Source organism: Notamacropus eugenii, chromosome X, assembly GCF_028372415.1.
Source record: "Notamacropus eugenii isolate mMacEug1 chromosome X, mMacEug1.pri_v2, whole genome shotgun sequence".
Classification (NCBI taxonomy): domain Eukaryota; kingdom Metazoa; phylum Chordata; class Mammalia; order Diprotodontia; family Macropodidae; genus Notamacropus; species Notamacropus eugenii.
The window spans coordinates 21,914,528-21,938,459 of record NC_092879.1 but is presented as its reverse complement, the minus strand read 5'-3'; the positions used below and the strand labels follow the sequence as shown (position 1 = coordinate 21,938,459).

The following is a 23,932-nucleotide window of genomic DNA, read 5'->3' as shown; positions in this document are numbered from 1 at the left end:
AGCTGGGAGTCTTTGGCCAAGCCCCTTCCCCTTTCTGGCCTTGTTTCCCCCTCGCTAAAACGATTTACAAGACTGTGGACAGGGGGTGGGGGAAGGATAGGTTGTCCTTGGTCTGCCACTCTCCTCCCCACCCATCCCAGTGAGTCCTCAGCTTCCAGAAACCTATTGAGACCTGTCCAATCGGCCACCCTGGTGTGAAAGAGAAAGCGGAAGGAGGCGGGGCCCTCTTCATGAATCCCAGCCAATGGGAAGGCGAAATCGTCAGGGAGGGCGGGGCCGGGTGTCCTGGGGCAACGACGGCGGCGGGGGCCGGCGACTCGGTGACGTCATTGGCTCTCACCAAGGAAGTGGCGCTCTGTGAGCGCGCGGATATTGGGCCCAGTCGGTTCTGACTGCGAGGAGCTGGAGGGACAATGGCCGGGCGTTGGCCGGGACTCGGGAACAGCCATCAGACAGTGGCGCATTCTAGGACGGGACGGTGTGAGGAGGAGTGGGAGGACGGGGACGGGGACGGGGACGGGGACGAGGACGAGGACGAGGACGAGGACGAGGACGAGGAGGACGCCCAACTCTCCCTGGAGGCTCTGAGGGTGCTGGACCGACTAAAGGTGCGGGAGGAAGGGGCGGGGCCTAGCCGGGGTTAGGGGTCACGCTGGGCAAGGGAGAAGGGGCGGGCTCATCGGAGGGTTTCCTGTAGGAGAGGCTAGGGTGGGGCGGCGGGTGGTGTGAGCGTTGAATTTGAATCGCGCGCCCTTCTGGACTCTGGGTCTCCCCCTCCCTACCCCTCTCCTTCCTCTCACGCTTTTCCTCCTTCTTTCTACCTCGAAGTTACCTACTTCCTGCAGGAGTTCTGCAAGAGGGTCCCCTTGGCCCCCTCCTTCCCCCCCCCCCCCCCCCCCCCCGCCCCAGTCATTCATTCTCTTTTCCCTCAACAGACCATCGGCCTCACCACAGACCACATTGTATGGTGGGAAGGATTGCTCCGCTCCTTATTTTTGCCATATAGTTCTGCAACCGTAGCCCAACTCAGAACCTCAGTTATTGTGATGGGGTGCTGGGGCCCGAGCCTTAAGATCATGTCACTGGAAGCCTCCCAATTTTTCACGCTTCTGTCCTGTGAGAAAATGTTCTCTTGTTGCAGAACATATTCTCTTATCAGGATGGAAGGATGCTCTGCCCAAGAATTTTTGTCCCTGGCTGGCCCAAGGACTCTTCCTCCTGCCAGATCCCCAAGGTCCATGCCTCTGACAACTCCCTCAATGTCTGGTATACTCCCTACACTTTCCCATCCATAGCGCCTAAAGACACCTGGACCCTAATTAATCTCCCTGGCATTCCTTTCCCATACCCCTTTTCCATACAAGCCCCAGCACCACTCTCACTATTGGGAAGGTTCCATAAGGACCCTTGCCCACTTTTGCTAAAAAGTTACAATAAATTTATTACCACTTGATTAAGAGAAGGCTTGAGTGTGTGAATTTATTCCAGGCATCTCTGCCTTGGCATTCTTGGGGTCCTAGCACCCCAAAATCTTATCAATTGCACTGCTCAATAAGCTCCAGGAGCTCCCTAGCAATCAGATAGAGAGTAACTCTTAACCCAGCCTTCAAAACACTGCACACTGACCACAAAAACACCTCTGCAACCTCATCTCCCCCAGTTCCCTTTACATACCCTTCACTCCATCGAAACTGGACCACTTGGCCTCACACAAACAAATCTGCGCTTATCTACTTCCTTTCCTTTGCTCCTACTCTTCTCCCAACTCCCACCAGTAATACTAACTCCCACTTTTGTGTGACTTTTGGGTTTATAACACTTGGGGAACACCTAAGCATCCTTCTAAGGCTCTTTCTAGGAAGCTGCCTCTCCTCACTGCAGCCAGAAAGGAGCTTTTATTCTCCTAAACCTTTTCTTTTTCTATTATGTTGGGCCTTCCCTTAGAGTCACACATTTATTTTATTTGCCTTGTGGTTTGGGATTGTTTCTAATTTTATCTTTTTTATCCCCTGCTTTATCTAGTGTTATGCTTTACAGGTAATGGTAAGTAAGTGTGAAATGAACAAGGTCAATTTCAGTTAGACATATCTTTAAAACAACTAGTATCATTAGATAGTCCATTACTGAAAGACTTGGTCATGTAGAACCTGGATTACTGAATTTTAGAGATGCTGTAGATAGACTTCTGCAGAAGAAGGAGCTGGCCTATATGGCCTCTTTAGATCTCTTCTAGGCTGTAATATTCTAAATGTATCTGTAATATTCTAAATGTATCTGTATTATTCTAATTGTATCTGATTTTTTTTCCCCTCAGGACATAGACTGCCCCTTCCTTGAAGGTCTGTATATTTCTGAACCAAGGACAATTAAACAGTTCCTGTGTACGCCCTCAATTTACCGTTTGCTTATTCTGGAATGGTTATTTGCAAGGTAATGTCCCTGCCTCCTTATCTTCTCTGTCTTGAGCAGTTTTCTTCTTCCTCATACAGAGAAGGTGCTAATCACATTTTAAAGCAGCTGCCATCAATGAGGACTCCATTCTTTGGGCTCCAGATCATTCTAAAGGCAATTAATTAACAATCAATTGGTCCAGAGCCAGGCACATAAGGAACCATGAAATCAACAAGTATTTGTTAAGTGCCAAGCACCCTAGTAAGCACTGTAGTTAGAAAAAAATGAAACAGTCTATGTTCACAAGGGGATAAAATTCCATTTGAGGAGAAAAATGTGTGTGTATTTATATGTGTGTGTGTGTGTATGTGTGTGTATGTTTGTATGTATGTATGTTAGAGGTATCAGGAAATGAAAGGTTTCATCTAGAATGTGGTTTGAGTTGTCTTAAGTAAAAGGAGATGGGAGTACATTCTAGGCAGGAGGTATGAAGTACAAAGATGTGGAGATGGGGATTATGTGTGTGGAACAATAAGGACAGTTGGACTAGACCACAGAGTATGGGAAGGGGAATAATAATTATATAATGAGACTAGTGAGATCAGTTGGGACCAGGAGTTTCAGTTTGATCTTGGAAGCATAGAGAGTCACGGCAATTTGTTGGAAAGGGACCTGATCATTTTGCAAGCTGTGGGGAGGGTGGATTGGAGACAGGAGAGACTTGAGGGGGACCAGCATGGAGGCCATTGCAGTACTCCAGGCACACGGTGATGAGAGCCTAAACCTCTCTGGAAGGATGGATGAAAAAATTCACAGACGACAATAACTTATTATTATATAGATTGTGGTTTAAGGTTTACAAAGTGGTTTTCTTACAGTTACTCTGTAGGGTGGGTAGTAGAAGTATCCCCAAATGAGGCAGCAGAGGCTCTGAGAAGGATAATTTACTTATCCATGGTCACTCAGCTAGTAGATGTTTGAGGCAGGATCAAACCTGTGTATCTTGAATCTGATTACATCACTCTTTCTGTCTTACTACACAATCTCCTTATAAAGCCCCACACTGGCCAAGAACCTGCAAACAGATTTCTATTCCCTCTATCCAACTAAAGCTGGGCAAAGTCTTTGGGTGTTCAAGTTGGCTCCTGGTTGCATTCATGAATAATTTGGAGAATCCTTAGAATTCTGGAATGGCACAACTGGAAGCAGAAGTATCCTTAAGAGATAAGCTTAGAGTCCCAGGAGTGGGGAACCTGGGGCCTTGAGGCCACATGTGGCCCTCTAGGTCCTCAAGTGTGGCCCTCTGATGGAATCCAAACTTTCCCACAGGATTTGTTCTGTGAAGTTTGGATTCTGTCAAACAGTTGTACTTGAGGACTTAGACTTAGCTGGCAACACTAAGGACTAAGAGGGGACAGTGATACCCCGGCTGATGCAGAGATACCACTGGAACCATGTCCTTTGGGTAGTCTAGGCACATCAGGCCCCAAAGGAGTTTGCATCCAAGCCATTACTCCTTGAGATAAGATCAGGAGTTGATATTTCTTAGGCCCAGTGGCACCATTAATTTTTGTAATCAAATGGAGTAGTTACTCTGCTGAGTAGAGAGAAGGGTATGAGGCTCCCCAGGAGCAAAACCAGCCTTGATGGGCCAGACAGCCCCATGGATAGGCATGGAAACCTGTCTGATGCAGCAAGCCCTGTGCTTATCTATTCCTTAGAGAAGTAACTTGCACAGATGTTCTCTTCCTTGGTTATTGAATCCTAAAGATAAGTGGTTTAATAACTTAAGGGTTGCAAGGTCCATGTGACTGCATTGAGCATAGAACAGTTTGCCCTCTAGAATTAGATTTCCCTGTGAGGGTTAGCAGTGCTCTGAGGCTCATTAGGTCACTTCTATGGAAGGAATATGGCTGACAAAGCCAAGGTCCTGGGCTCTACCTGTGTGGGACAGTTAACATTGTTGGTTGTAACTATCTTTCTCCTCCTAAATCATGCTGGTGCCTCTATGTGAGCCTGGGCAGGATGTAGGGAGAGCAGTAGAGATCCCTCCCTACTCACTGCCAACACCTCAAAGTGAGTGACACCCCCTTCCTCCATGATGCATGTGTCTAAAGCATGGGAATGGCACTCGGTGTATCTCACTGGTCAGGTGCCTTAACTTAACAACCAAAAGGCCTGGGAGAATTGGCAACATGATTGGAGATAGGGGCAAATACTGGTAATTGCCTATCAGCATAAAATACTGACACATGAAAATAGCCCCAGGCCACTGGGGCTATAAGAAAATGGAAGTAGAGACTCATTAGGGAGTTGGGAAGGTGAAACTGTTAGGGAAAGAACTTGCTCAAGGGAGGAGAGCCTTGAAGACTTCTGATCGAAAAGAAGTGGGAGATTAGGGTGGACACTTGGTGTCTGGTTTGTTTTTTTAGGGAGAGGAACTTCCAGGTAAGAGGACTGGTAGATTTGCCTAGCCCAGGCTGAAAATAGTCTATGTAGAAGGAAAAAATGTCTGCTGACCAGAAATCTGAAACCTTGGCAAAATTTCAAAACCCCAAACCCCTCTTTCCAACCTTGATTCAAAAAAAAAAAATTTTTTTTTTTTAACCAGCTTTTCCTGCTCTGGCCTCTATAATACACATTAAAGGAAAGTAAGGCAGGCCTTGCTCTGTTGAGTTGATGTTCTCTGGGAAAGACACCTGATGGATGACTACTTGTCAGGTTGTTCTAGCCAGGATTCCTTTGAGTTTGGTTGGACTAGGTGACCATGGGTTTCTCCATCAACTCTCAGCTTCTGGGATACGGGGAAAGAGATGCCCAGCATGAGAAGGTGGCCAAGTGGCAAAATTGCCCACAGTGGAGATGGTGTGGCTCTCTCAGAAGCAGGTTTTCACCATCTCCAAATGTAGGAACTGGGATGTTTTTATAAGCAAACCAATCATTTAGAATCCAGAACATCTAAGGGCATTTGGTAATACATTTTGTTCTGCATAAAATGATACAAAAGAAAGTACTACATATTGATCAAACTTTCCAAAATTTCAGGGTTTTAAAAACCTTTCCCCCTCCCTGCTTCAGAATTCCCTGAAATTTTTCTTGCCTGCTTGATCCAGACTGCATGGTGACCTGGTGTCTGTGTGGAGCATCGTTGTGCAGTCCCATATAGAACCCTTCCTCAGTTAGGCAGGTGGTTAGGGGCCCTTCTAGAAGAGCAGCAGGCCTTGCCACAGGAAGCAGAAACTCCTGGTCCAGAATCCCTGTTGTGTATAAGCAAGGACCATATGGATTCCCTTCCCTCCTTGAGAGCCTTCCTCTCTTTGGGAAGACCTTGGCTCTTGTTGATTGACTCTTTTCTTGGTTCCTTGCCCATCCAATAAAGTAAACTTTGTTATTAACTAGTTCTTCAAATAAGGCCATTTGGGTTTTTGTTTGGGGGTGGTGGAATGATTTGTTTGTTTTTAAAGAACTTTAAAGATAGCAAGACTATGTGTATTCTCCATTATGTTTGTGCCTTCTAATTGGGAATGTTTCCTTAGCAACCAAGACTAGGCATAAGTGTGCACAGCTGTTGAACAAAGCAGTGTTCATACCATTTTAAATGACACAGGCTGCCTCCTCCCCCCCATTTGTGGATAATGATTGGATTAATAAGTAACAGGTTGTACAATTGAGGTGTGGAAAATGTACATTTAATTACCTGTCTCAGCCCTCAGGACCCTTGTGTTCAGGGGCAGACTTTTTGTGTCTGAGGCCCAGAGTAGCTTTAGCACATGTGGCTTCAGCTGTGGAATTTGGTCACTTTGGCTCTTCCAAACGCTACCTTACAGTGCTAGGGAAGCATTGGGGTTTTGTTTGGAACAATTTCTGAGCAGGGGTTCAGAAGGGATTTGGTTAATTCCCTTTTCCTCTTTGAGCCTCAGTTTCGATCTGTTTAGAAAGGAGAGTGGAACACCAGGGAAATTTAGTATTATTCATGAAAAAGGGTTTAAGTGTTCAATAAATTGCATTTAGTCCCATGTTCCACCACCTCCATCCCCCGCACTAAAAGACTAAAAGCTCTTACTCTGCACGTGTTCATGTCCAGAAACACAGCTGTGCACAATTGATTGCATCTTGGCATTCTGAGAGTAAGGAAAGCCAAGAAGCGAAGGGCTTAATTAAGGTGGCTCCTTGCTTATGCTGATGCCTTGTTTTAGGGACACCCTGCAATAAGTTGATGTCAGTTACACTGGGAGATGGGATCCATCAGTTGCAGATGGAGCACCAAGCAATTGGCCTTGAGGGTGGCTGCCTGATGTGCCCCTTGCTCAAATTGGAAAGGTTTGAGTTTGCAAGTATAGATGATCCCCACATCTATAGGATGTCATGGGTTACAAGAAGGGAAACACAGACTGAGTACGCACTGGCTAGTTCAGCGAGAGATATTTGGGGCCATTGGTAGAACCATAGCAGGAGTGAGTAAATAGGGGAGATGTGACAGATGGGCAGATGTTTATTAGACAATGTCAGACTCTCTAATTGGCAAAACATAGGGACTTCTTGTATTTGGGGAGCTGATTGGATCTTGGTGGCCCCTTGGCCACCAAGTAACTAGTGGTGCTTTGGTTACAATGACCTTAAGGTTCATATAACCAAGCGGATTCTCTACCGGATTGGCATATTTTTCCCAGGTCATGTTCTCATAAAGGTATAACACTGTTTTGATAACTGATATTTATATACGCTTCAAGTATTAGAAAGCATTTTAAATTCCTTCTCATGTGGTTCTCACAGCAACCCCAAGAGCCTGTAAGTACTGTTGGGGGCAGTATCCCCTGTTTATAAATGAGGTCCCAGGCAGAGAGGAGGCATCCCAGGTGAGATTGGAATCCTAGACTCTCCTGACTATTCTTGCCACCACATCATGATGCCAAGGCATCAAGTTATTATTTACTGTTACAAATAGTGTCTTGATATAATATTTAATAGATTCATGAAAGTAATAAGTATTTGGAGCAAGATTTGAATAAAGATACCCATCTAGGTCCAACGAATAAGTATGGCTTTCCTGTGTCTAGCATTTTATAGTTTAGCAAACATTTTAATGTCCATTATTTTATTTGATCTTCTCAGCAATCCTGTGAGGTGAGAAAGGGATTATTCCCATTTGAAAGATGAGGTTAGGGGATGTGAGAGAGCTTGGACACCAGTCTGCATCCCTCAAATTCAAATCCAGGGTTATTTTCATTGTACCAAAATTCCTTTTGGCAGTGTTGTAATAATGCCTCTATGTACATTAAAGACAGTATGGCCTCTGGTAGTGGACTTGTAGTCAGGAATATGGTTTCAAATCTGACACATTAACTGCCTAGCCTAGTGTCCCTCAGATAATCTCTGTATGTCTCCGGTAACCCTTTAGGATTTATCTCCTATATCATAGATGGGTAGAGTTCTTATCCTTCAGGAGAGGTTAACCCTAACTGGACAGCTAGATGGTACAGTGAACTGATCACTGAGCTTGGAATTGGGAAGACTCATCTTCATGAACTCAGGTCTGATATCAGACATTTCCTAGCTGTGTGACCCTGGGCAACCTGGGTAAATCACTTAATCCTATTTGCCTCAGTTTCCTCATCTGTGAAATGAGCCTCAAGAAGGAAATGACAAACCACTCCCATATCTTTGCTGAGAAAATCCCAAATGGGGTCATGGAGAGTCGGATCCAACTCAACAACAACAACTGGCAATAAAAACCATAAAACTATGAAGAACATGGGGGAAAATCTTATCCAGATGCCCCAGCCTTTAATGAGGCAAAGGATGCCTGCCAGGCCCTAATGCTACCCTTTGTGGCCCTTTCTCTTAAACTAGATATCTTGCCTTATATTCAAAAATCTCTTGATTTTCTATATGTCTTAGAGATACAAAATGAAGCCAGAGCAGAAAGGGACCGTGAAACTCATTGTTCGTTCCAGGCCATAGCATCATGTCACTGACAGCTTGTTCTTTCCCTTTAGACTGTATCCTTCCTTTGGGGATTCATTTGCAACTGTGCCGAACTCTGGGGCTAAAGCGAAAATAACAGGTATCACTTTATTTTATCAGGGGCTTCATTGGATGTTATAGCCTGGAAAACTCTGAACTTAGCCAAAGCCTGCTTAACAAGCAGACTCATTTAATTGCTCCTCTTGGTAGCTATACTTTATTTCCATCGGAACAGCTCAAAAGTCTGTGAATGTTTATACAGCTTCTTAGAATTAGGCCTCGCATGACAGGCTTGGAGAGGAGGACCTGCCAAAGCAGAGAATCCAAGAGGCAGACAAAGCTCACCTTCTTGGCTGGGCTGGACTGAGAGGCTCAGGGAGACTTTTTCTCTTGGTGCGGGTAGGTGAGAGTCAATCATTATTTGTCTCTTCCTGAGTGCAGTCTGTGTGGGTGTATGGCAAATATGTACACTTGGGTCTGCATACAGATGTTGCATGTGGTGTTCCTGAGAACCAGCGCTGGAGTCAAGGTCTCACAGAGATTTCTCTATAACCTCCTGTTTGCGTTCAGTTTTTGGCAGAAACTGTTCTTAACCCAGTTATGAACTTTAGGAAAATTTGAGCAAAGTCTCAGCCCCTGAAGACAGTGAATAACTTTTCCATTTCAAAATGGATTGGAGACTTAAGGCTGCATCTGAAAGCAGAATGAGTTGAAGAGGGAAAAGTGCATGTTGCCCCAAATTTGGCCCTGGTCAATGCCATGGCTAATGAAGCAGATTGGGGCGCTGACCTTAACCTCCTCAGGTTAACCCTCTTCAGAACCAGGAGCACAACAGAGCTGATGGTTAGAAAAGCAGCATCCCTGGCTGAGGTGACCAAAAAGAGGGGGTCACCCATGCTTAATGTAAATACAGAGTTGGCTGTAGTTTGCATGATGACTTAAGAGAAGGAGAACATGAATTAGTTGTTCTTTTTCACAAAAGTCATCCCAGTTTGACCTTGTGTTTGTAAATCAAACCGCAGAGTGTTAACCAGAAGGACCCTAAAAAGTCATCAGGTCTGTCCCTTCCCCATGTTACAGAGGCAGGGATTGAAGGTCAGGGAGAGAAATTAGGGGCCATGGTTTGGTGCCTAAAATCCTCTGCTCCCTAGAGGTTAGTGTGACATCCAGCTTGGCCCTTATCAGTTTCTCTGATTTCCAGTTTCTTTGCTCAGCACCAAGGAAACTCTTTCCCCCTTCTTCGTTCTCCTCTCCATTTTAAAGAAAATGCAGAAAAGTAGGGCTCTTTTCAGTGAGTTTAAAAATCTGGGACCCTAACAACTGATCCCTACTTTGCTTCCCATTGCCCAAAGTAGACATCCCCTCATATTGCTGTCAGGGTTGCATGTCCCCTATTAACATTTAATCTCTCATCGTTGGGTTTGGAAGAGTTAGTAAACACTATAGAAATCCTAGTGATTCTTCTTTTTGTTAGGTAAGCACTCTCCTGTCCCTCTCTTCTCCTTCACTCCCATGACCAGTTACATAGATAAGTGTTCCTAGCCATAGTCCTAAATGCACCAAGACTGGGGGTAGCCTGACTGATTGTCTCCAGGTAACATGTGCTCATCTTAGGGAGTAGGGGATTTTAGCCCCATCCCCTGGAGAAGACTGGGTTCATTTCTTTCCAGATCTTGAACCTGCAAATCTGAGCTCACATGGACAGGCATCCTGTCTTGGCATCACTGAATGTTTGTCCCCTAAGAGATCTTAGATATAAAGTTAGGAGAGCCCTCAGAAACCAGGTGATTCAGTGTCTCATTTTATGTGTGAGGCCCAAAGTGGGGAAGTGACTTGTCCAGGGTCTTATAGCTACTATCAGAAGTGGGATTCAAATCCAGCTCTTTGGACTCAGAATCCTGGGTTCTTTCTATGACATCACCCTGATAAGAGGAAGTTCATTGCTTCCACTTAGGACCTTCAAGTGTCGGGACCCTTAGAGGTCATGTGCTCTTGTCTCCTCCTTCTACAGATGAAGAGTCTCTGGCCCAGAAAGGGAAAGAGACTAGCTCAACCTCACACAGCAAGTTTGAGGATTAGTTGAGTGTGGGGATAGGATTAGAACCCAGACCCTCCAAGCTGTCTTCTACATGCTCTCTGGTTTCACCTCAGTCCTCCCTAGGTTTTTCTCTTTGGGACTCAGGTCTAATTTTCTCTTGTTCATGCTTTTCCCTGGAGCTACCTGAGCAACGACTTGCCTATTAGTTCTAACTTCTGCTCACTCCCTCTCTGCCATCACAAATGAGAAACCCCTTCCCATGCATTGAACATGGCTGGGATTCTGTATGAAGGAGAAGGTCATGAGAATGGCAGTGGGAAAGGGGCTGGTCATCCACTTCCTAGCTAAGATGGGGGAGATTTGACATCGTGGGGATGGCACTAAACTGTCTTCTCTTTCAAGTTCGTGTTTAGAATAACCACGTCCTTATCATCTTGACAGAGATGACTAGACTAGGCCATGAACTGATGTTATGTGGACCAGATGATCAGGATCTCATTAAGGTAAGAGAGGGGACCCATTCATTCATGTATTACTTCCTTCCTTACATATGAGCAGAAGTCTTACCCTCATGCAGTAGGAGGGCACCCTTGGGCATTCACACATCCACTCCCTCCACCATACTTCAGGTCATTATTGTACCCCCAGTACACACCAAGTGCATTAGGGAAGTGCTAAACCCATTTCTCTGAGGTTAGAGGGGAGAAGGTTATTCCCCCAACAGGGGATTAGTGAGGAGGTGGCCTGGGGTTACAGCATGACCTGAGAGGCTCTTGCAGTGGTGTGGATGAGTGGGAAGTAAAATTGCTGGCTTTTTTTTAAAGGGGGTGTGGCAGTGGGGACAGAGAGGAGGGGACAGGGGACAGAGGTTGGGGCTATGCCAGAGGTAGGCGCACAGGAACTGGTAATTGAGTAGAAAAGAAGACAGAAGGAAGATGCCACTGTCCCACCCACATCCCAAGCATGGAATCTCTCTAGACAGAAGAGGGTCTGGTTGTTACCACAAGTTAAGACCAGAGAAAATGCCAAAGTCAGGAAGGAGGAGTCTAGTAGTGATGTCTATACAGGCAAGAGATCCCTCCAACTAACCCCCATTGCTTCCTAGTCTCCCTTTTGGAGCCAAGTAGAACCAATGGAATCCTTCTTACACATTAGAACCCTTCAGATACCTGAAAATGGCGATGGTTCTCATATGCCCCCTCTCATGCACCCTCTGTCTTCTATCAGGGCTTCATAGGGCACAGATGTCCATGTCTGGGGCAAAGGGCACTTGTATTCCTGTCAGCTATACCTCTACATACAGCTTGTCTACAATCATTGCTCATGATTTTTAACACCTTAAGGTTTGCAAAGTGCTTTACATCTGTTACCTCATTTTTTCCTCGTAACAGCCCTGGGAGGCAGGTGCAGTTATCATTATTCCTGCTGTATATAGATGGGGAAACTGAAGCCGAGGGAAGTTAAGTGATTTGCTCAAGGCCAGTACATGTGTGAGGCAGGATTTTCACTTGAGTCTTCCTAACTTCAAGTCTGGCACTGTCCAGTGAGGCCCCTAGCTGCCTTTCCAACCTAGTGTTATTCGGTTCCAGCCGATTTTCATCCTCTGCCAATCCACACGACACTCTAGCCACACTGGACTTTGTTGACTGCTCACTCATTGACCTAGTGGTCCACTGACATCCTCATATCCTTTTCAAACTGCTGCCTGCCCACATTCTTACCATCCTGTGAGTTCTCCATGCATCAGCCCCCTGGCCTGGCCTGTCACAAGCTTTGGGGATCCTGACGTTGTCACTCACTGTCTCCCCATGCTAGCATTGTGGCATTTTCATGTTCCATGAGCACACCATCCCTGCCATCTTTATCCCTCTCAGGCTTAGATGTTAAGTGACTTGCCCAAGATTACACAGCCAGTAATGGAACTCAGGTCTTCTCATACCAATCCAGCACTTTTGCCAATGTACTATACTGCTTCCTCAGTCTTCTCTCCTAGAAACCAGAAGTAGAATCTGGTCCTGGGGTTATTCCCCAGTCCTGCTAAGTTTCCTCAGTTTCTCCCAAATTCAATTGCTAGCCTCCTTTACAAGTCAAAGCCTCCCTAGATTGCCTATACCATTTTTTTCTGATTTAAGTCCACCTTTCCTCTGCTCCTTCCATGGCAGCCATAAGGCCCACTCCTGCATTTTAAAGATCAGGAAACTGGGGTCTCAGGAGAATGGACAAGAGAGACTGAGAACTTGAGCATTGGTTCTGGACAGGGAAGTCTTGCTGAAAAGTGGATGTTCCTGAACCAGGATCTAGCATAGAGGTTTGAGTGAGGAGGGCACAGTTGCAGGACTGAAGCTTACTGCTCAGCCTAAGGTTCCTAAGAGGCCTCCCACGCAGGCCCAGCCCCCATTGGGGTATTGTGGGGAGGCCTGCACCCCTCGGTAGCCCAGTAGCCATGTCTGGCTAGGGGTGACAGATTCTGGGACTTTCATTAACTTGGAGGCAATTGGTTTTCATCTTACCCCCAGTTCAGGTGACATTTGACAAGAATATATATAATGTCTTCCTTTTTTAAACTATTCTTTAGTGTCTTCTTGAGTGGAGCTGGGTTAGAGTGAGGGCCCTCTAGAATGGAAGGCTTCTCTTGAGCCTGGAGGCTTAATCATCTGGCCATTTCCTGGGCTCTGTGGCCTGAGTTTGCTTGGGCTTTGAAGGGGTTGATGGCCGTGGGGCTAAATGAAATGCTCCCTGAAAATGGCCTGAATGCTTTCCTCAAGACTATTGTCCCAGGCGCTAGGCAGATCTCAATTTGGGCATAGGCCAAGTAGGAGAAATAGGATCTGAAGCCAGAGAAATGCTGTTCTGCATCACAACATGATGGCCCTTCTAGGTGGGAAGGGCAGAGATGTCACCGTTAGAGATTTCACTCACTTGGCTTAAGTTTTTACCCTTCTCAGTCTCTTATAAATGTAAGTATTCCTGGGAAAGGTAATACCTTGCTGTGAATACAGTTCCAGTTATTTTCTTATGTGTGAGATAGGAGGGGGACTCTGACAGCATTGGCACCAGGGAAAGAGTAACTGAGAAGGGGGTGAAAGAGCAGAGAGGGAACCGGGTCTACCTTCTTTCTTAGATTGCCTTGAAGAGCAGGTACCCTGGGAGGCCTTCATTTCCCCTCCTGTAAAATGAAGGGATTGGACTAGGTGACCTCTTAAGTGTGTTCTAACTCTAAACAGAAATAGCTCAGGACCAAGCAAAGATCCCTGGGAGCTTCCACCAGCGGCCTTCTTCTAAGCCGAACTGGTTGGGCTCTGGCTCTTCAACCATCTCCAAATTCACACAACTGTACTGCTGTCTAGCCCAGAGAGTTCAATGCTGGACATATATGCCAAAGAAGGTAATGTTAAAAAGAAACAGCCCAGGTGCCCTCACCACCAATATTTCCAACAGTAATTTTTTACTTTCCAGCCCCAGACTGGAAACAAGGTAGACAGACATTCGTTGCTTAGAGCATGACTTACCAGGTCGTGGGCCATGAATGTAAAGGCTGTTATTACTGTCCTACACCGATGTAAACGGAAGTAAGCAGAAAAACGAACAAAACAACGTAAATGAAATAACCACAATCCAATTAAAACTGCCCAATCAGAACAGGCGAGCTGGCCTGAAGAAGAGGTGGGAGAAATGTTAGTTTGTTTAGCTGTGTGTTTTTTTTAGCTTCTGTTGTTTGTTATAAAGGATGGCCCTCTGGTAGGAGAAGGAGAAGTGAGATAACCTTGGGAAATGTGGTTGATAGAAAAAGAAAATCGACCAATGAAACCATATTAAAAAAAAAAAGTAGAAGAAATGAGGTCAGGTTGGTGGGACTCATCCTGGCTCTTTAGGATTCCTGTTCACTTTTTTCTAGGAAGTGTTTGTTCACTTTCCCTTTCCCTTTCAGAATAAATTCAGGGATCAAACCCAAGCCCATTGGCCTTGTTTACAGACTTGACTCTTTTGGAATGGGTCACCTCAGATGTTGAATGACTTTTTGGGGATTTGATAAAAGGGATTTTTAGCTAGGTATACGTAGGAGTAGCTGCGTTTCTATGTGTTTGTCTGCATTTACAGAATTAAGCACCATCCTCCTCAAGGATGTTGGGATCTCCCCCAATGGCTGTGCAGGTGAGGTGAGACAGATATTGTTATACCCATTTGACGAAAGAGGAAACTGAGGCCCCAAGAGCTAATATGCCTAAGGTTACACAGAGTTAACGACAGAGCCAGACAAGACCTCTGGTCTTCCAACTCCCCATCCAGAATTCTTTCTAGCACTACAGAGCATGAGGCAATGAGTTTTGAGGCTAAGAGATGGTGGTGAAAGCTGGGCCTCTTTTTGGTCTTATATTTGACTTTCTTTGTCCAGGGCTCTACTGGTGTGAAGGAACAGCTTTATTTCTTTAATCAGTTACTGGATCAGGTCATGAGTCTGGGTCCTGAATATGTCACCGGTTTCTTCAGGTAAAAAACCGGGAGATGCTTTCCTAGGAGGTCCCTTACTGGAAGGGAAATGGGGGAGTCAGGGCAGAGATCCATTCTACTCCCTTGATTTCAGTTCTGTTCACTCAGGCTCACATGTGTAGATTCTCACAGTTGGAAAGGATGATAGAGGTCATACAATAAAACTTCCCACCCAATGCAGGAATCCAGGCCTGACTTCAGAGGGCAACTCCCCTTCTGTCACATCAGGGCTCATAGGTGATTGAAACGACTTGAATGCACAGATATCTATTGAGCAACAACTCTGTGTCTAGCTCTGTGCTATATGCTCTGGGGGAGACAGAATTTTAAGACATGGCCTCGGGTTTCAAAGAAGTAACGATCTCATTGTTAGACAAAATATATTCATGAAAGATTAAGCAGCATCATGGGAAGAGAGCAAAAAGGGTAGAAGAGACGAGAAAATAACGCTGGGCAGTCTGGGATTGATTGTTCCAGGAGTGGCTCAGTCAGCGCATCTCTTAGGGCTTGCAGGAAGGCTCTGCCACTGAGCTGGAATGGTCAGGATGCTTTGGGGACCCATGGGAGCTGGCTAGGTGAGGCTGGGCAGGAAGCAAGGGCCTGTGGAGAACTGTGGCTTTGAAGGAAGGAATTTCCTCCACGAGGCCCAGGATTGTCCCTGGCACTCAGGTGAGGTTGAAGGCTGGTATGGGGAAGGGTGTGGCCCCCAGTTACCCCACCTCTGACTCTGGGGAACTCCCTGTGATTTATGATGTTTGCAGTGTGGAGGAGAACTTCCGCAAGTTAGCAAAGGACAATGAGACGCTGCTGAAGAAAGTTTTCAATTCCCGTGTCCACAAGATCCTAGACCCCAAGTTGAATCCCTTGCCTTTGGACATGGAGCCCTCCCGTGGGACAAAGGAAAACCTGCATAGAATGTATGTACTTGGAGACTGGGAAAGAAAAGCCAGTGTCCAGAGCCCTCCAGTGACCTGCAGGGTCAGGCTACACTTAATTGGCGGTTTTCTCCGCCTCCTTTTTGGCAAAGCCTCATCCCAAGAGGTAGAGTGGAAAGAATGCTAGACCCTTCCCAGCACATGACTTTTGGACTCCAAATTCACTGAAAATTAAGTCCACCTAAAATGAACTCCCTTCCCTGCCTCCTTAGCTGTCCTCACTTTTTTTCTTCCTTCAACACCACCCAGTTTCTGCTTGGCATTGTGAGAAGCCTTCCAGAAATAGGCCTGCCCAGTGAAAATATCTGCCCCTATTAAGAAGGGCAACCCAAGTTGGCTGTACGTTGGGTCAAGTTTGGACTTTAGGCCACTGATGTACTCAGAATGAATGCCATAGGGTGTTTTGAATCCCTGGCAAGTTCCCCGAGTTAAGATAGGCTAGGTGAGGGTAAGGCTGAGCCAGGGGAGTTGAAGAGGGCAGAACATTCCCTGCAGGGCTCCTGATAAAAATCCCACCCAGCTCTTGGGTAATTGAGAGACCTGGTACCTTCTCACCATCATTAGTGTGAGCTCCAGCCAAGAAGCCAGAGGTGGGCTGGGCCACTCTGCCAAGTGACAAGGCTGAATTTGCCTCTAGACCATCTTCATCATGTAGAAAAGGAGACCTACCATAATGCTGAGGGCTGGCATGTTTCATGCATTAGGGTTTACAAAGCACATGCTCCTTTGGTACTTGGAAGTAGGACATGTACAGATTATTTGTGCTTTATACATGAGGAAACTGAGGCTAAAATAGAAGAAGGGACCTGTTCTGGGTCACACAGCTAGTTAAGTGGTAGAGCCAGGCCTGGACCCCTCCCCCCCAGTTCCTCTGTCTCCAAATGACACACTCTGCTCACTGCACTCCAGCGATGATCCTAGGGACCACCGTGCTGGAGCTACAGCCTGGTCCCCACATTGTTTAGCTAGCAATGCTGTTTCCAGGGCCTAGCACATAGGAAGTGTTTTATTGGATTGAATGGATGGGTACCTTCCCCAACGTTTGCGGGCCATATCTCTGGGCCTTGTGCCTTAAAGGGCCCTGCAGTGGAGATGGATAGGCAGGGACTTTGACAGAGGGCATGGGGATTGGGAGAAGTGAGATGGTTCCCCCTTTCCAGAGCTCTAAGCTGCCCTCACCCCCAGCCGGAGGATTTCATACACACAGAGCATCTCTCAGCCCTGCCAAGCCCCCCAGGACCTTGACTAGGCAAAGCCCTTTCTGTAGAACATCCTGCCCTCAAGGCTTCACGTTGCTCTTTTGGAGACGTAGGAAGTACCAAAATGATCTCCTGTTGCTCTCCGGCCCCCGTCCTCTCACCCCCAACACCACTGATTTTGTGACCACTGGTTTCTGTCCCTGCTTGATGTTCATCCTAGCCTGATTTCATTGAGAGACAGACATTTGGGAATAGCCAGGCATGCAATCCGATCTGCCTATACTCCCTTTCTGGGGACCTCACTGCCTGCAACCTAGTCCATGGGAACCGTCCCAAACAGTGATCCTCCCTCAGGTCGGAAAGCCCCTCAGAAGCGGGCCCTCCCCTCCCACTCCATGTAGCATTCTTCTCCGGTACTCATTCTCTTCCCGGGAAGATCTGCTCCCTGTTCTGTCCTGAGGTTGTTTTCAATCTCCACCTCCCCAGTCTCTGTACATCCCATTGCCCTCACCTGAGCCGTCTGCCACATCCTCGGCCCCGTCTGTCGGTCTGTGGCGAGAGTATGCTTAGGAAGCTGATGCTTGTTTCTCCTCCTAGGCCCCTGGAGGCAAAGGAAACGAAGGTGGAAGAGCTTTCTGAAAAACTGACCAAGCTCACTGAAATGCTGCAGGCACATAAGGGAGAGGTGAGACAAGAAGGGGAAGGAGACAGCTGGGGTACTGAGTGCTCTGCCAAGTATCCCCCACCCCAGGAATTTGGGATGACAGGGCTGAATTGGGAGAAGATGAGGGACTAAAAGAATAGAACTCACATGCCGGCTCTTTCCTTGTCCAGGTCCTCGGTCACCAGGACAGCGCCAACAAACTGTTTTTGCCCAATGTCACCAGGCGCACCATTCAGGTGAGTAAACTGAGTCTGAGAGAGGTAAAGGGATGATCCCACAGAAGCCAGAACAGGGTTGGGACTTGCTCTGGCTACCAGAAGGAACGGCCCCTCACAGAGCTTGGGAGAGAATTCCACTCCCTAAACATTTCTTAGGTGCCTGGGGGCCAGGTACTGGGGCCATGAAGACAAACACAGAGTCAGCCCCTGCTCTCAGGGAGCTTCTGTTCTGATGAAGGGAATCCTTCAGTACTGGTCTTCTGCCTTGGAAATAAATGGAGTTCATCCAGCCATTGACGTGCATTGCTTGCTGACCATGTGTGCTCTTTATCTGGTTTCCCTTCCTATCGGGAAATGGGTTAGTTGGGCCCCTAGCTTGAGTGTCACAGCACTGTCTGGTGTTTGTCTTCTTAGCCCCATGCCTTGCACCCAGGTGCAGCATCCATGTGTCCTTCTGTAGTCCCCACAACACCCAACCCAGCCCAGCCCTGAGCACCCAGGAAGAGTTCAGTTAGTGCTTGGTGGTTCCATTAGAGCTACAGGAATGAACTCATGCCAATGGGTCACACAGAGGGAGACACTGATACACACAGGCTGCCTGTTGTATCAGTGTGCCCTGAGGCAATGGGGAAGCCCCCAGAAAGGCTCTGGGAAGCTCACAGAATGAAGGCCTTGGTCTCTTGCTTCTGGTTTTGCAGAGTTCTTCCTGTCACGGGAAAATCTCCAGCCAAAGTAATGGCACCTTGGGCTTGACTCTCTCAGATTTTCATCATCTTATGATTGGTTTTATACGCATTTTCGAGGATGAGCTTCATGAGCACTGTAACCGCCCAGCCCCCAACATCAACCCGTGTGGCCCATTCTTTCAATCTGTACATGAGAATCTGACCATCTGTAACCAGGTAAGCCCTGTGTGACCTCCCTGCCAGCCCCATCCCTGATGAATATTGATCTGAACTGGGACTTGTCATTATGTCGTTTAGACAGTAACCTCTGTGGAGTCAGGGTGATGTTCTCAGGGCCAGATGGGAATACAGGTGGTCCCCCTCCCCTCCCCACTTGTCCAGAGTATGTCCTAAAGCTGCATTTTTCCATTGGGTCCTGTAGAAGCTTGCCAAGGACTCCACACCTTTGACAGAGTTGCGTGTTTGTGGATAATTTGCAATGGTGTGCTGGTTAGTGTTTAAATTGACTCTTTGAGGAACAAAATGTATACATGACAATCTTCTATGTTTAGTCTTCTTCCTTAACATTTTCTCCATTGCTTAAGTCTAGACAATCAACAAAACAAGTCAGCATTTGTTGATTTTGGAGGTGTATGTGAATGTTCCCACTGAAACCTACACAGCTCTTAGGAGCTAATTTGAACTGTCTCCAGCATCACAGAGGCACAGTATCCAAAACATATGAATACTTAAGGAGAACATAGAGACCTGTGGGGAAGGTTGTAGCGGGGGAGGACAATGTAGGGGTGTTGTGACACATTGCAGATATTTGGAGCTTCCCCAGGAATCCACAAGTAAGGAGGGGTGCCCTCCTTTGGGCATTCTGGAACTGATGTGTGGCAGGCTTGGAGCAGAGGAACAGGTCTGTATGATGTTGTGCCTAATCGTGGGTGATAAGTTGGGATATGTCCCAGTGGATGGTATGGGGTGCACTGCAGGGCATTTTCAGGGTTGACGTTCCCAGCATGAAGGCCTTTGTTTCTCTGCTTCTTCCACAGGAGCTGAAAGCTATCTCTGAAGTCCTGGATACCTCCATGAAGGTGGAGGATATAACAGAGCAGTCACAACGGGAGAGAGCTTACTTGGGTGAAGGCAACCACATGGTGACCTTGGGTAGGTAACCTTTGCTCCCCAAACCAGCAACAAGCCAGATTATGCCCAGTGACATCCCCAGCTTGGAAAGTGAATTAGGGTTTTCTCCATCATGGGCCACGATTTGACAATCCATCTGGCCTACCATCCATTTCTTAACAGGAACATTGATTTTTTAAAAATGCCTGTCATTTATATAACACTTTAAAGTTTGCTGAGCACTTTGCCAATTTTATCTTATTTGAAGGAAAGTACTTTGAAAACCTTCCAGAGCTCTATAAATGGGAGTGGTTATTGCCATCTCTGGGGCAGTGGGGTGTGGGCTGCCTTATTCATTCATGTGGTGGCTCTTGTGCAAGGTGCCAGTCATAGAAGCATTTTAAAGACTCAGACCACCATGAAGGAGCTGCTATTTTACTAGGGTGGGCCAATGTCTTCCCAGATACTTGGTATTTTGAAGTGGGTGGCATTGGCACTCAGGGAGAGACCAAGACAAAGTGAAGACTGATGAAGAGAGAGAAGACCCTGTCAGCTTTGGGTGGGGTTGGGAGTGGCAGAGTTCGAAATTGTATGGAGGGAATCAGGAAAGACTTGACCCAAGATTTGGCACCTGAGGTGAAGGGGGAGGGAGGAGGAGGACATTCCAAGTGTGTGGGAGGGGAGGACAGCCCAGGCAAATGCCTAGAGACTGGAGCTGGGCTATTGAATTCAGAGGACACCTCATGTTTGGATGGAATATGGAATGCGTGAAGGGGAGCAGTGTGAAATAAGCCTGGAAAGATAGGATGGAGAGATTGTAGAGAGCCTTAAAGGCCAGGCTGAGAGTCCCTCCTTCATCTTGTAAACAAGAGGAAGCCATGGGGGGATGTTGAGCAAGGGAAGGATGTGACCAGAACTGTGCCTTAGGAAGATCATTTTGTCAGCTTGGAGAGGGCAAAGGGTGGAGGCAGGATCTCCCCTGGGAACACTATGTCAGTTGCCCAGGTGAGAGGCTCTCCGAGGCCCAGGCTCCCCATTTAGTAGTACATGTTTACTCCATACTTGTGGAATGAGTGAGAAGCCATGAGGGCCTGAATGAGGGTGGGGACTTTGGGGACTGGAGAGAAGGGCAGGCAGGTGTACAGGAGAGAGGGTCAGGTTAGGACTGATATGACTTGGCTTTGTATTGGATAATGGGGGGTGGGGAAGAGTCAAAGACTGGGCCAAGAGCTGGAGAACTTTAATAGAAGAGGGTAAGTTTGGAGGAGGGGTGGGTTTAGGGAGGAAGATGAGGATGCAGCCAGAGTCTGAGATGCCAACAGGACCTCTCCAGTGGTGGTGTCCTAGAGCTAGAGTTGGAGGTGAGAGATTAGAGGGAAGGAGAGCAGTAGGCCTGGATATGTAGGTTTCAGAGTCACCTGCAGAGAGAGAAGTGAACCTTTAGGATTGAATGAGCTCATCAAGGAAAAGAGTGGGGAGAGAGGAGAAGGGGGCCTGGAACACCCCCAGTTTTAGGGAGCACCCCCAGTTAGAGAGCAGGATGAGGACAATGAACATGACTGAGAGAGTGGCCACATGAGTAGGACTTGTAAGTGTAAAGTCATGGAAACCTCAGAGGTGAGACACTGGGGTGGGGTTGTCAACTCAGTAGCAAATGTCACAGCAGTTTGCAGGAGGAAGAAGACTTGAGCAAGACCCTTTGATTTAAAAAGGGAAAAGGTCCACAATGACCTTTAGAGAGAGTGGCTTCAGCACAGTGGGGGCTGTGGGAAGAGTCAGTGGCACTAAAGGTCAGAAACACCAAAGGTCTCTCTCTCTCTCAAATTCAGCAGGTTGGTATCAGAAGAGCTTGAGCAGGTGTCAGTGTCTGTGGCAAAGCTGATTTTCTTTATCTGGGACTTGCTTTCTCAGGCTGGGCAGCATTGAGCAGCAGTGCTTTTAGGGAGGAGCCCATCTTGGGGCAGTTGTGGGGCAATGATCAAAGGGACAGGTTCCTGATGGAAACCTGAGGAGTTTCCCAAGAATCACATACTCATGCAACTTCTTGATTTTCTTCTCTCTTCTCCCCCCCCCCCCCCCCCAGTTGAAAAATTGAAAGAGTTAAAACAGAAATATATGCTCTCCTGAGACTGTCCTTGGACACCTGATGAAAGTATGGATGAAAGCTAAGTGTCTATTCCCTGGTTCCCCAGCTCCTTGCAACTTGACTGCCACTGGTGTTTGGGACATGAGGAGGAAGACTTTGATCATGAGATAAGCATCTATTTGCTCTTTTAAAAACCATTTTGTTCTGTCAGTATGAATCTGAGAAGCACCAACACGGAACACATAGAACATGTACTTTTTAAGAACCAAATAATAAAATCATCACCTTATTTTCCAACCGATCTTGCGTATTTTGTCTCTTTCTGAACTGCCTTCTGTCCTCCTGCATATTTTTAAAAAAAGATTGTTACCTTTTTTCTTTCTTTTCTCCTTTTTTTTTGACAGAACCTCCTCTTCTGTCCAGTTTCAAAAAAGAAAACAACAGTTTTATCACAACAGAACAAATCTATACGTTGGTTGGTTATGTCCAAAAGTGTTCTGTACCATGATTTCATCACCTCTGCATCAGGAAGTTCGTAGCCTGCTTTGTCACCTGTCATCTGGAGTTATGCTTGCTCATCGCATCAGTTGGATTTCTTAAATTTTTCTTTGTTTTTCTTCACAGTATTAGTTGTTGTATGAGTTGTTCTCCTTATTCTGCTCACTTCACTCTCATCGGTTCATTTAAGTCTTCCTAAGTTTTTCTGACTCTATCACTTTAATAATTTCATTTGGTAAAATAATATTCCATTACATTCTTATGCCACAATCTGTTCAGACATTCCCCAGTTGAGGGACACCACCATTGTTTCAAGTTCTTTGCTACAATGCAAAGAGCTGCTATAAATATATTTATACATGTAGGTCTTTTCCCTCTTTGATCCCCTTCGAGTACAGGCTTTGTAGTTGTATCACTGGATGGAAGGCTATGCACAGTTAATGACTTCAGAGTCCTAAAGTGTTTTCCAAAGTAGCATGAAAGTCCACTCTTGCATCAACATGGCATTAAGGTTCCTTTCCTTCCACAGTCCTTTGAACAATTGTAATTTTCCTTTCCCATCGTCTTTGCCAGTCTGATGGATGTGATATGTGCTTAGCATCTCACTATTCCTGGAAGCTACATCCTTCCTAATGCAGAACAAAATTGCTTTAGCTTTTTTTGGTTTCTATATTGTATTGCTTGTGCATATCGCAGTCCACTAACCCCTGACTCTTTCTGAACAACTGCTGCCTATCTGTGCCTCTCCCATCTATCTGTGGTATTTATTTTTGGTACCCAAGTTCAACATTTATCTCCATTTTCTTTTATTAGATTCAACCTACTGATGTAGCCCTTCCAGACTCTCTTAGATCCTGATTGTCAGCCAGCGTGTTAACTATCCCTTCCGGCTTTGATGTCGCTTACAAATTTGAGGCAGCTAGGCAGTCCAGTAGAGAGAGCTCCAGGCCTGGAGTCAGGAAGACCTGATACAGATGTTAAGCGGTACAGGGGCCAAGCACAAATCCCCACAATATTCCACTAGAGAGTTCACACTGATCCCATTACCAATCTCTCTTTGAGTTCAGACATTCAGCCCATTCTGAATTGGTCTGATTGTGTTCTGGTCCACATCCCTCCATCTTTTCCACAAGACTAGATTGAGACATTGTATCAGAAGCTTTGCTAAAAGAAATCTAGCCAAACCATATTCACAGCATTCCCATCATCTCCTAGTTTATGAATCCTGTCAAAAAAGGAAATGAGGTTATTTTCTGGTATGATTTGTTCTGGATGAAACCATATTGACTCTTCCTAACCACCACTTCTCTTTTTTTAAAAAAATAAGTTTTTATTGATATTTTCTTACTTACATTACTGTATTTATTTCAAGTATCCCTTCCTCTGCCATGGGAGTGCCATCCATATGATAAAAGATATTTTTATAGAGAAACCTCACAGATAATGTGTATTTCATTTGAGCTAAGTGACTTGAATTCATCAGAGGAAGAAGCTGAGTGCTCTTATACTTGTGTTAGTTATCAACTCCAAGTTAGGAGCAGTTGTGGTAGTATCCTAACCACTCTCCTCATGCAAGTTTGGCTAATTTTTCCTTAAAAGGCATTGAGAGCACCCTCTAGTCTTTGTTGCCTCAGAGGAATAAAGACTCAGACCGT

The 23,932-nt window shown here is 46.3% G+C and overlaps 1 protein-coding gene across 1 annotated transcript; it reads left to right on the top strand.

Annotated features, from left to right (window-relative positions):
* The first annotated feature begins 278 nt into the window (after positions 1–278).
* Positions 279–22,080, top strand: HAUS7 (HAUS augmin like complex subunit 7). Its single transcript, XM_072626619.1, has 11 exons — positions 279–608; positions 2,315–2,430; positions 8,388–8,455; positions 10,835–10,896; positions 14,787–14,881; positions 15,643–15,798; positions 17,613–17,700; positions 17,850–17,915; positions 18,596–18,799; positions 19,621–19,735; positions 21,777–22,080. The coding sequence occupies exons 1-11, from the start codon at positions 414–416 to the stop codon at positions 21,818–21,820; spliced, it is 1,209 nt and encodes a 402-aa protein (XP_072482720.1). The 5' UTR covers positions 279–413; the 3' UTR covers positions 21,821–22,080.
* Positions 22,081–23,932: the final 1,852 nt, after the last annotated feature.